At 42.6% G+C, this 13,121-nt stretch overlaps 1 protein-coding gene and 1 long non-coding RNA gene across 2 annotated transcripts; one reads left to right on the top strand and one right to left on the bottom strand.

The window, feature by feature from the left end:
* Positions 1 to 541: 541 nt before the first annotated feature.
* LOC119024732 lies at positions 542 to 4,749 on the bottom strand. The gene is made up of 3 exons (XR_005076583.1): positions 4,617 to 4,749; positions 3,164 to 3,323; positions 542 to 1,310 (listed from the first exon to the last, which is right to left on the bottom strand). It is a non-coding gene; the product is annotated as an uncharacterized LOC119024732 (long non-coding RNA).
* On the top strand, positions 4,649 to 10,458 carry LOC119024731. Its single transcript, XM_037107784.1, has 4 exons — positions 4,649 to 5,337; positions 5,417 to 5,497; positions 6,117 to 6,301; positions 6,767 to 10,458. Exons 1-4 carry the CDS (start codon positions 5,250 to 5,252, stop codon positions 7,646 to 7,648), a joined length of 1,236 nt encoding a protein of 411 aa, XP_036963679.1. The 5' UTR covers positions 4,649 to 5,249; the 3' UTR covers positions 7,649 to 10,458.
* Positions 10,459 to 13,121: the final 2,663 nt, after the last annotated feature.

Raw genomic sequence — 13,121 nt, 5'->3', positions numbered from 1 at the left:
TTATGTATGCATATACAAGCCTATTTCTGATTCTTACCTCTTAATTATATTATTTGTTTTTACTATTAATATTGTTTATTGTAATATTGCTGTGCTTTGGGTGCTGTGACACAGAAATTTCCCCAGTTTGCAGGACAAAAAAAGGAAATTCTGATTGTGATGAATTTGAATGAAATCACAAGTCTTCATGGGGTGATGTCACAGAAAGGGGCGGGGCACTTCTCAATCTTTTTTTTATCAAACTTTATTAGCTCATTAAAGACAAAATATAAACAACATGGAAAAACAGATGTATGGGGAGTATTAAGACACAATCAAAAATAAAAAATAAAAAAACAAGAGGAACATAAAACACAAGCACAAACAAATTACAAAAACACTGGATAAAAATAAATAAATAAATGAATGAATGAATGATTAAAGAAACACATACATACATACATACATACATACATACATACATACATACATACATACATACATACATACATACATACATACATAAAATGAAATAAAATAAAATAGCAGAAGCAGCATTTGGCCTGGCAGTACAGTAGTGTTCACAATATTTTTCAACAGGCTGGATGTCTTTTTGGTTTTTAGATACTTTACAGATGGAATCATAAAAAATCTTGAGTTCAACAGAAAACAAAGATTCATTTGGAATAATATGAAGAAATCTGACTTCATGAATATGAAATTCACCCAACAGAAACAGCAGTTTTATCATATCAATTCCTTATTATTAGATTCAAAACTCAAAAACAATACCGTAGCTTCTGTAATAGTGACCAGGAGCTTATGAGACGCCCAAATATATAGAGTTTTGCATGAGGAGGTCAGTGAGGTGATATTCTGATCAGTCATGAATAAGAAATTGTTTCTAATATTTTATTTTTCCTTTCAAAACGTTGTTAGTAGTGTTATTATTGTTGTCACATTATACATGTATATTTTTTTAAACCTAAAAGTAACTTCAGTTGTCACATAAATGCAGTAGTGTTAAACAGAACAACATTCACCCCTGAATTATGGTCGAGTATAAATCAGTAGTAAATGAAAGACACTCGGGTGAAGTTCCAGTAAAAGTATTTAAAACTGTAAATGTGAGACTGACTCGTCGTCACGTTGGGCTGCTGGAGGTTGTGAGTTTGGATCTCTGTGTCAGATGGAGGTTGAGATCAATCAAGCTGAGCTCAGCAGGAGCGTCGTCGTGCTGGTTCAGGCCTCCAGAGATCAGACTCATCATCATTAAAACACTCCGACACGCCTCTCAGGTGCACCTGATGCTGAAATATGATCCTTTGTACCTGGAGGAAGGAGATAATCACGCTAACGAGAGGCACACCCACAACGCTTTAAACACTTAAAGAAAACCTCCGCAGGTGATCAGGAGAATAATTAATTACTTCACACATTTCTGTGTGTTTGACTGCAGAGGAGTAACATTCACTCACTTACATTTCTACATTACAACTTTAAAAAATATATATTGTGTTTAAATATGAAAAAAAGGCATTTTCTCAATGAATTTGTGATATTAAATAACATTATTACTTTCCACTCGTCTGACTGAAGACATGGAATAACCCCGAAATCTAAAAATGAACCAGCGCATGAAAACAAGCTTTCCTCTGTGATAACTGTTCTGAACACATTTAGATTATTCCTGCTGTACTTAAATATGTGATATTTAGACTTCTGCATTAAAAGATCTTTTGTTATACATTTTGTTGAAATGTCCTCCAACATTAGACGTCAGACAAATCCACAAGTTTACTGGTTGTGTTTCATTTGGTTGCAGGAGAGAGTGAGAGAGAGCGAGGAAGGAAGTTCATAAGGGGACTAAATGGGACTAAACACAACGTGAATAAAACTTTTGGATTTTCATCAGTTAAGGCAGTTGTTAGATGGCGTGTCTCACTGCAGGATCATTTGTGTTTAATCGCCCCAAATAGCCAGATTACTTTACGGCACATTATCTGTAAACGCTGGTCTGTAAACAGTTCCGGATCAGAGCAGAATCTGATGTGAGCTCTGCCCAGCCCTCCCCACACAACACCCTGCAAATGTCTTGTGGTTGGTTTTGATAGAGATCCCTGAGCAGAAGGAATTACATATTGAACTATGAGGGTTTGAAACACTAGAATAAGGCTCAGATTTGGACTCAACATGAGGCAGGCGTGGTTTCAGGAAGTGACTTTCGCCCAGGTCAACCTCCTGGGTTCTTCTTTTTACGCATTACAAATCTAAATGGTGACACAAATAACTCATGCTTCAGAGAGAATAAGATACAAAAGTTTCATCTTTTGAAAAGTTTGCTCTGTCTCTGCATTTTGTGATGCTGCTGTTGTCTTGGGCAGCTGTTTGTCAGAACCACAGGGTGATTTAAAGGAGGCAGCAGGTCGGTGAAGGTCCAACAGTGATGAGCCGAGGAGCTCAAGGAGTCTCTTTGAAGTGCAAATATCCCTCCCACCCATTCAGCTCTGATTTAACACTTTACACCACCAGATGTTGTTTCAGGCTGATAAAGGCTCAGTTATGAGCCACAAGGCTGCAAAACAAGTCTGCAGAGACGTCTTGATGGACGTTGGACCACCTCCAGCTGTTTTCAAGGTGCCCAGCATCAGGTGTGTTTCACAGGAAGGAAGAAAATCTCCATCCATTTTTGTGGTTCAAAGATTTTTCCATGTTGCACTGCCATGTTAGTACGGTAGCCCAGAAGGGACAAACTAAACACTGACTCCACAGAGGGCCTTTTCGTAGTTTCTTTTACATTGCTGGTGAGACGAGATGTGTTGAGTCGATTACAATCTGCAACCTCAGCTGTAGATGCCACTGCATCCTACACACTGCTGCTTTTAAAGAATCTCATGTGCATCATTTTTACTGGATTCAAATGTTGAAACTCAGGGTTAAAAAAATGAAGGGATTTTAAGGTGAGTGGAAACCAGCAGCTCCCTGCAAAGAAGGTAGTGTGAAAATGAACAGCACTGGTGTCAGCAGACATTAAAACACCCAGCATCGTCCTTTAATTGAGATATTTTTAAGTTTCTCAAGGGAATATTTATCTAAATTGGACTAAAAACATAAACGTGAATCCCGGTAACATGAACTGAAGCGACAATAATGTAATATGAGAAGCTGAGTGTGTCTCCATCACCTTAAATCACATCATGGTAGACGTGTCCTTCATTGTCGCTCTTATCGCCTGTGAATTTCCCTGCCTGGTTATTGACAAAGGCAGACGCACTCACTCACTCGCTCACACACTTCATTATGGAGAGCAGTGACATCAGCAGGTCGGTGGGTTACCAGGATACCTGGAGAGAGGCCCAGCCGTCCAATTAAACACAAGAAGAAGAGGAAAAAAAAACAAGCTGCAGATCAGCTCCCTGATAACTGTTTTCTGCTGCTGCTTCAGTCAGTCTGCTGACACACCGAGACACAGCTGAACAACTCCGACACAGACACACGGTGAGTGCATTAAACTGATGTGATTTTTGTGAGGGGGCGAGAATGTAAGTTTAATTTTGTTAATGCTGCAGCTGTTTGGAAAAGGAAGAACTTTTACTCTTTATTCTATTACTGACGGTCATTAAAGGGGCACAAAGTAGTCTTGGAAAAGAAACTCAGAATGTTTATATTTACATTATTAATGAGGTAATTAAACAGACTCAGAAATATTTATATTTTCCATCAGTGAATAAACCAGCTGTTCTCTGAGGACAATAAAGTCCCAGAACACTGTTTGAAGCCAGAAGGGTGGCAGGGTCCGCCAGTAAGTGAAACAGTATCAATCATGTTGTCCTTTAATGTCCGTTTGTTAATTCAGTCATGAAAATAAAGACAGTTTGATTATTTAGTATAATTGGGCATAAATAAAACTATGGAGTGCACCTTTTAAAATACAGTCTTTAGTAAGATGAGCTTGAAAAAGTGCATCCTTTCGAATTCATACTCAAAACAAACAGGGGGCAGCATGTTGCCAGAGTAACCGCTGACTGCTCCTAGCTGTAGCTGCCCGTAGCTAGTTAGCTCAGTTAGCCGTACAGGTAGCGGTTTGGACTTGGAGCTCTGTACCAGGAGAGTGTTGACATTTACACCACCAGCACAGGAGGTTTGGACTGGGACGGAGCAAGAAGGTTAGCGTGCTAACCTCAGTATATAATTCTGAAACACAATGCACAGGTGGCTTAATGTTATTACTGTTATTTATTCACATTTTGTAAATGTTTCTAATAAGTGTTTTAATGTTTATAACTAAGATTATGTTGCTCTCCTTTGTTGGAGAGGCGTTGGTTTTTTCGCTCGCCATCAACCGTTTGGCGAAGATGGCTGAATTCATTGAGAAGCTGACTGTCCCCGCCCATTTAAAAGATTCCAGTATATTTATCGAGCACCTCGTAAGTTATGAGCGTTGTACGCCGAGTTTAGCCTTGCAGGTTGTTCTCCTCTCGAAATGCGTGAAAAAGTCGAGCTGTAATTCGTCGTATCGTACCAGCGTTAACTTCCAACCACGTCTCAACTCATTATTTAACAATTTACCAGCTGAAACGTGTGGTCGTGAGAGGGTTAACACAACCTGGCAGGCTGCGTTCAGGGGACAAAGTTACCCATGAGTCGGAGCGGCAGGGGGTCGGGCTCGCGCTCACGGCGGTGATGCTGCGGGGCTGGTGAAGCCGTTTGTTAGCCAGCCAGCGAGTCACCGGAGCCCCGGACAGATGCTCACGGTTATGGTGTTTGTCAGCGACGTTAGGCCGCGTTGTGTTGCCGCTGACCGACACACGATGCTGCGGTAGCTGGTGTGTATTCGTAATGAGCTGCAGTGCCCACAGAGCAGCAGCGGGCAGTTATGCTAACTAGCTGCGGCTAGCTTGCTCAACGCTCCTGCATTTCTATCGATCACGGTGATCTGTTCGGTCGTCATGCTCGTCCTCTCCTCCGGTGTGGATGCTTCAGTTAACTGCGGCCTAACTTTCCGCCTCGGGACAGAAATAACCGACAGTTAGAGCCTCCGCCTGCTCAACATGACTCACACCAAGTGAGCTAGCAGAGCTGACTGCTTGGCTAAGTTAAGCCTGCCGTTAGCGGCTAACTTAGCGGGTGATGCTAGTAGCAGCGTCAGTCCTCGCCGCGGAGCTGCTGAAGCGATGTTTGTCCGATGGAGCTGAAGTGTCGCCCGGCTTGCCAAAGATGACGGGCCGCCTGAGCCTGCTTTTTGTGCCTCTTTCAGCAGGAGGCGGAACATGGAAGCCGAGGAAGAGTGGAACAAAGACCTGAGTGCTCACAAACTACTGGATAAAAAGGTGCTCTGCAAGCAGAATGGAAGGATTGGTAAGTTTGTCATGTCAACATTCACCATCCACACACAGATCGTAAATGTTTTCACTGCAAGGTGACCTCTCATCCTCAGGTATAGTGAGAACTCTCCACAGCCTGTTGAAAACCCAGAACACACTGCAGATTCAGTCCATCACCCGCTCAGAATGTGCTGGTAGGTAAAATCCTTTTAGGAAGGTTTATTTATACAGCTTTGATTCAGTGTTCTCCATGAAATGTAGATCACATCACTGCAGTTCTCATGTCTTCACACTGGCTTCCTGTCTGCCTAAGAATAGATTTTATTCGTGCTGTTGGTTTATAAAGCGCTGAATGATGTTGCTGCTATGTTCTGGACCGTCCAGACCTCAGAGGTTGTCAGGTTTAGGTCGGCTTTCAGTCCCTAGAGTCAGAAAGTCAGAACTGAACATGGAGAAGCAGCGTTCAGTTATTGTGAACCACATATCAGGAATAAACTCCCTGAAAACTCTGACTCACCTCTATTAAATCAAGACTGAAGACCTTTCTGTTCGCCTCTGCCGTTCACTGAAGCCGTTTAATGGCTCTGAACTGCACTGTGACTTTTATTTTGAAGTCTCATCTCTTTTAAACCCATCATATTTTAGCTTACTTTCCTTTTCCTTAACTTAACTATGTGTATGTCCCTGTAACGCACTGTGAGTTGCCTTGTCCTTGGTGGATGGTGGCAGTGACCCTCACTCATTTATTCCTCAGAAACATCCTGCTCTGTCATTTAGCTGTTGATCTCAGACGTGTCTTGTCGTTTGCCCCAGGCTCCTGTCCAAATCTGATGATGAGTAGGAGCGATCACAACGATGCGAGGCCCGTCCCCGTGGCCCTCACCCCCCAGCTCCCCCCCAGAGCTCACCGGCCCCTCTGCATGTCGGTCTCCTCCGACAGCAGCGGACGCTTCAAAGCTCTGGAGACGCAGGAGTGGAAGAACAACCTCAAAGCTCAGGTATGTCCGAACACACGTCCTCGTCGTCAGCAACACAAACCGTTCAGACTTTTTGAGGTTTACAATTCGGGTACATTTAGTGTCTTTCATGTTGACAACAAGATTTCCAGGTTTATTGTTCCACTGACATCCAGAAACTGCCCACATACGGAGGCAGATTTTTATGTACAAGGTCTTTTCAAAGAATACAGCTACAGGGTGCATATTAACAGATAAAACAGTAATAATTACCTCTGAGCTCACAAAACTTTATGTCCAGCGTTTCCATCATCAGTACCATGTCTGTGTACAAACAGTTGAAAAAGCTAAAATGAATGATCAATAAATAAAATCCAAGAATGCTTGAAGACAATGTTTGTTAGAGAAGTCAACTGGGAGCCAAACCACAAACATTAGATCTGTAAAAAGTTATTTAAATCCCTTTAACTCCATCAAAACCGACCAACACCTGTGTGTTTGTTTCAGATGGAGCAGGCCCACAGTGCAGGAGCTGCCAGCAGCACCGGCTCACTGGAGCGGGCGTCTCTGTTCTGCGCCTCGGCTTCCACCACAGCGTCCAGCTCCGGCCTGTCCAGCCCGGTGGAGATCCTCAACAAGAGCAAATCCTCCAGCCGCTTTTCGCTCTTCTCTCCACCCTGGAACAGCAGCTCTGAGTCGGACTCCAACCCTCCGTCTCGCTCGGGCTCCAAGAAGCTGCGTAACTACAGCAGGAGAGCCGCTACGGGGCCGGCTGGTGCCAGGGGCCCCGACACACCTGAGCCCAAACCCAGTGGCCCCGAACACTTCCAGTACTCTGAACCCGTCATCTCCAAGGTGACAGACTACATCTATGTCGGCAACCTGAACGCAGCGTACAACGGGCGCACCCTCTGTCGCAACAACATTGACAGCATCATCGATATGAGCAGCGTGCCAGGAGAACCGGGCCCCAGCCTCAACCTCATACCGTGCACCTGTTCCCGCGGCACCCGCCACAGCTGGTCCCGCCTCAAGGTGGACATCGGAGACGTGCCGGACGCGCTGGGCGACGGCCCGGCCCTGAAGCAGCGCTGCTTCGAGGACATCAACGAGTGCATCGACGCCTCCACCGAGAAGAGGAAGCGCGTCCTGGTGCACTGTCGAGACGGTTTCTCTCTGGCGCCGACGTGCATCATCCAATACCTGATGGTGAAACAGAACATGAGGCTGATAGCCGCATACGAGCTACTGAGGTCCAAGTACCCGGTCAACATCAGGGAGTGCCACCAAAACGTGCTGGTGAGCCTGGAGAGGGCGCTGCGGCCCGGAGGGAACGTCGACCCCGAGTGCTTCAAACAGGCCATCTCTCGTAAAGTGGCGTGGACCTGATTCCATTTCCCAACAGCTGCTGCTCGAGGCTCTCTGAACCCCCCCACCCTCCCACGGTGTTAGATATTTTCCTAAAGACAACACGGGCAGCTGTAGACTGGTCAACTGGATATTACCATCCTCACTCGAGCTCAGTGGTTGTCAAAGTTCCTATATGGTGTAAACTAACCTGTAAATGTGACCCGGCTGTGACGCCCCTCCCCCTCCCTCACCCAACAGGAGACGCAATAGACTTCACCGTCATGTAAACAGCTTCTTGGTATAACAGTGTCATAGTGCTGGCTGTATAGTTGATATAGTCCTGCTTCAGTTCTGTGCCATGCTGTTGTGGTGGTGTTTTATATCAGGGGAATTTCTAAATGGGAGATCTCAGGAGATTATTGATGTCACTCCAGTACAGGGTGGGAAATTACTCAGTAGATTTAGTCCGTGCCCTCGTTCACACCTGGCACTAAAATGCATCTTGGTGAAATGTTTGCACAGCACGTTGGCAGTGTGTCGCCGTGTGCTTTAGATTTAGCAGCCGATGCAAGTAGGATTGGCACCTATTAGGCGTTTTATAAACTGAACGATTGAAGCATCTTGAATTCACATGAAGTGAGACATCAGCAGCAGTTCAGAGCTGCTGACGTGGGCCTCAGTTCAGTCCACACCAACTTCAACTTCAGCTGCTCCTGAAGGTCATCTCGGCTCTCAGAAGCTTCTCTCTGACCATGATATGATAATCATAACAACTACCTGTAAAGTGACTACCAGGAACTTTTAAGTGTTTATGAAAGTCTTTTGATCCCTCAGATATATTAATATATCAGCGAAAAAGCCTGCTATCATTATATAGGTATTATTAATGCCTGTGCTCGGGTCCGATCACACACATGACTTCATCTCGGTCGTCCTGCAGCCTCTCGGTCACCAGCTTCCAAAACAAATGTGTTTGCTAGCAAAGATCTTTACAACAGATCACAGTGCTTTTGTCCTCAGTGGTGATGGAATCAACAAAAACAAAAGTTCCTTGTGCTCACTTTAATTTATCAAACAGCCTCTCTGAATTTATTGCTGCTGCTGAGCCTGAATTCTGTTGGATGCATTCATTATTATTATAAGTTACAAAGACCCTTAAAGGAATGAAAGTTTGGGTTTTCCTCTATAAACTTTAAATTTTAAGTTACATTGGTTTAAGCCAACCTCAGTCCGGTAGATTCAATGATGTGCAGGTTAACATAAACCTGTGTGTTGTTGTATTTTTAACGTTGAAGTGAAACTTGAACACAAGCCGTCGCTGGAGCTGCATTTTATTGAGAAACGTTTGCGATGCCGGGTGTGAACGTCACCGACGAAAAAGAGAGGTTCTAGTCACTATTTTGTTTGGGAGCGCTGTTTTTCTTCCTAAAAATCTATCTTGTTGGTAACATGGCTGTTTGGATGGACTCGACGCTGTGGAGGAAAAAAAAAAGAGTCAGTTTCCAGTCCTGTAAAAAAACTAAACTGCAACTCTGCTGCTGAAACACTGAAGCTTGGAGGATCGTCTCTCACCGCTGACTGGATTACTTCACTGATTCATCTGCTTCTATCGCAAAATGGAACTTTGCACACGTACACGTTTCCGATCTGTTTATGTTTTTGTTTTAATTTTGTTGAGATAATACTTGATGGAAGATGAACGGCCCCACCTGTCCTCTGTGAGGAAGACTGTCGCCTGGTTTTCAGCCACAGTTTATTGGTTAAACCTGCTCGCTGGTGCTCCGACTGTGGCTTTGTGAACTTGGACTTGTGTATGCAGTGAAGCTGGGTGACGTGCATCTCTGTGGATTATCAGTATTAGTGTATCAGTGCCACTGAACTTTACACTCTGAGATGATTTTGCACTACTCACAGGGTTGTCCTAAATGCAACGTGTTGCCTTTTTATTTTAGTATTGTTTGAATTATTGTTGTTTTTGGGAGTTTGGCTGATGAGATTTCATACCTGCAAGGGAGAAATGACGATCAGATGTGAGCGTGACAGTTACCATGTTTCATGCTCATTAGAAAATAACCAGATTAAGGTAACGGTTCAATTAAAGTGTTTACATGGTTCACACTATTTGATTTCCCTGATGAGTTTACATTCATTTTTTAAATATCTCGTTAACACAAAAGTTTCTTCAATTATTGTTTGGTTTGGCTTTATCCAGGATCCATCATTAATGATCCCAGGACATCATTTTATTATCATGAAATCATATCAGTGATTGTTGGCTTACAGAATAACACATAGGGCAGAAAATAATTATACCATTCATTATCACTAAATCCATTGATTGTATCTGATTAAGTCTAAAAGACAAAAACAAGAAAAGTCGACAGTTCTAGGTCACATCTTCATCCCCCCAATTATTTACTTGCGATATGTAAGAATTTCAGTTTAAAAGTGTCAAAATTAATAGAAACTAACATTAAAATGATCAACCGAATGTCAAGAAATAATAATCTTAATGTCACATCAAAGATGTTGGAAGTTAGCAGGTTAACCAGCCAGCTTCCTCATACAACTCCCCCAGGTTCCTCTGGTGATATGCTGTTTGTAGCACAAAGAGGTGGACACTTCTTACATGTTGCACCTTTAACTGCCAAACAAAACTGAAAATTGTCACTTTGTGTTTCCGCTTTAATTCAAAGATTAAACGATTACCAACATTCTCTGTGAAGGAATTAACAGATAGTTTCCGCTGACAAGTTTTGATTAAAGGTAAGAAAGTACTCGAGTATTACTTTCCTCTCCAGCAGCCTCGGTGCATCAGTAGAAACCTTAATCAGTCAGTGATGGTCTGGTTTTATCAAGTAGACTATTAAACATCATGATCACGTGATGAAGAAAAGCCGACCACAGTGTGACATTTATCACAATCTAAGGATCCTTTAATCAGATTACATCCATATGAGGTGACTGATGAACCTGGAGGACAGAAGTAGTTTCTTTTCTTTTTCTCTAACATGATCCTGATCAATTATTTTTGATGATGTCAGGTTAATTTAGTCCAGATGAGGTCAGTGTGTCACTGACGACACCAAACAACTGCAGTGAGGTGAACGCAGCCTGACTGTGGACATGAAGAGGATCACAGTGTGTCACTCTGAGTCTATGTTTCATTTTCACAATAACAAGGTAACACTTCATTAATGAGACGATTCAGACAGTTACAGAAAACTATTCCAGAATTTGATGGCACAAGTGAAATGTTTTACACGTTCTTCATGATTTACTTCAGCAGCTACATGTTCAGTTCAGGTCAGTTTTTGTTTTAATGAGTGAATGGTTGAATTCAGTTGCTTCTTCTATCAGAACATGAAGCTGACTAAACTAAAAGAAAACTATTTTTATCAGAGTGTGAATTTTGGGGATTTTGGCGAACTTGAACCTGAAATTGTTCAAACAGTATGTTATCTAGTTTCTGGTTAAGAATAAGGTTCACTGAAACATCTAAACATTTATTTCAGAGGTTAAAACTTTGGTGCTTACAGTTTCTGTCCTCTTAAATTAATTAAAGACACCTCGTACAAAACATATCCTCAAAGCTCAAGGTGTTTTTAGCACAAAGCATGACTCAAACCACGTTAGTTCAATAGAGATTCAAAAGAAGTGTTTGAGAATTTGTAAAACTGTTAAGATCATGCAAATTCGATAAATTCTAAAAGGGCAGACTGGGTGTCAACGTGTCAACTTTCATTTTCATTAATTCTTGGACAGTCTCAGTGAGAATCAGGATGTTTCTGACAGCCCGGACATGAAACTCCCAGCAGCAGCAGCAGCAGCAGCACAGTCGAGTCGTCACGTGAGCGATGTGGTAACGAGTGGAGACTTTAAGTACGGTGCCTTCATCATTTGGAGTCGTCTTGTGACCGTACGGTGACATTTGCACAAATTTGTATGACTTTAACTTCTCTCGATATGTTGTGAAATTAATTTTTGTTGGTGTTTTATTTTGAGCAGAAACACGTTTGAACGTGACGTTGGTGTGAAGTGGTCCTTGCTGTAATATATCTGCCAGTCATTAGTGTACAGTACTGATGTTTTACTGACACAGGTGGTGACGAGGCTGAAGAAGATAACGTATATTTCTCAACAGATGTTTAAAGACCGTAGTAGATAAAGTCTCAGCACATTTTGATTCACCCCTTGTTGTAAATGCTCCCAGTCGAAGTCCTCACATCAAACCGAATAGGTTTTCTAACTCGTTCTCTCAGGTGATTTCTCAGTGGCCAGAATGTTCTCGATGAATATGTGAAGCGATGTGTTTCTCATGTCATGTTTCTTAAGTCTGATATAATTTGTACTGTTGAAATATTAAACAGAAGGATGTACCAACTTACCAGAGTCACACGACTGTATGTGTTCGGTCATGAAGTCTTCAGCCAGCGATGCGTTCGCTGTCATCGCTGTGATTCACTTAAGTGGGTGACGTCTTTTCTGTGTGTTGGTTTGATTATAAGAAATGAAGGAGACTGAACACCGATATGTGGAACTGGTGTTCAAAATTGCAGACAACCAGTAATGAAGTTCAATTTTCGGGTGTTTTGCTTTCTGTCTTTATACCTCTTCACCTCCACATTTAGTTAGTAGTTACTTTGCAGATTTATATTACTCAGTGTTTCTAGGCTATTAATTGTGACGTGTTAGTGGTCAGATGGTGTTGTGGGATGGACATTGTGTTTGTCTGCACCAGAACCAAAGAAGAATTTTTTTTTAATTAGTTTGTTATTGGCAATCTGACCAAAAAATCACAGATACTGATAATCAGAAATTCCTGAATATCTCTCAACACGTCTGTGAGACGGGACCCGATGGAGTCGGTTCTGGGCAGGAAGTGTCCAGTGCAGAAGATGACCACCTGTCATCTGCGCTGCTCCTGTATATCATCAGCACGCATAACTGAACCAGAACCAGAACTGCAGTCGTCGATATGAGCAGATTTATTGTGCCCAGTTGGCTCCATGTTAGTGTCGAGTGAGACGTCGTTCACTGAGCGCTGCAACACAAAACTACATGAGATTTTACTTTAATAACAACAAACTGAGACTTTACTCACTTAAAAAAAATATCTTTTAAATTGAAAAAAGGTCACATGTGTGATTCACAACACATTTCTCCGCGTTTACTATTGTTTCTGATATAATGATGCGTTCAATTGCACTCAACTTGACCTCCGATGCTGAAAAGTGCTTTTGGTAGTCACAATTTTTAAGCTCTGGAAACATCATCCATCTTCTCGACATTAGATTAAAAGTCCCATATTTCACACAGCTGTCAGAGGTCCAACAGCTCAGTTTTCGATATGTATTACCCCAAACCCATCTGTGGTCCTGAATTTCAGTTGTCTAAAACTCGCTCTACAGAGCTCTATTCAGAGCAGACTGTTTCTGTGCCTGCACCTTTAAATGCTAATGAGCTCCGTCTGTCCACGCCCACTTGGAGAGCTCTTCCTGCTACGTCACTC

The sequence above is a fragment of the Acanthopagrus latus genome, chromosome 8 (genome assembly GCF_904848185.1).
Source record: "Acanthopagrus latus isolate v.2019 chromosome 8, fAcaLat1.1, whole genome shotgun sequence".
In the NCBI taxonomy this organism is placed as follows: Eukaryota; Metazoa; Chordata; class Actinopteri; order Spariformes; family Sparidae; genus Acanthopagrus; species Acanthopagrus latus.
This window is presented reverse-complemented; position numbering and strand designations above follow the sequence as displayed.

What these genes read in the sequence shown, in the direction of transcription:
- LOC119024731 (XM_037107784.1), top strand. Translation starts at nt 5,250, where the DNA reads ATGGAAGCCGAGGAAGAGTGGAACAAAGACCTGAGTGCTCACAAACTA. An exon ending in CAAGCAGAATGGAAGGATTG is followed by an intron (nt 5,338 to 5,416) that starts GTAAGTTTGTCA and finishes TCTCATCCTCAG; the next exon opens with GTATAGTGAGAACTCTCCAC. An exon ending in CACCCGCTCAGAATGTGCTG is followed by an intron (nt 5,498 to 6,116) that starts GTAGGTAAAATC and finishes CGTTTGCCCCAG; the next exon opens with GCTCCTGTCCAAATCTGATG.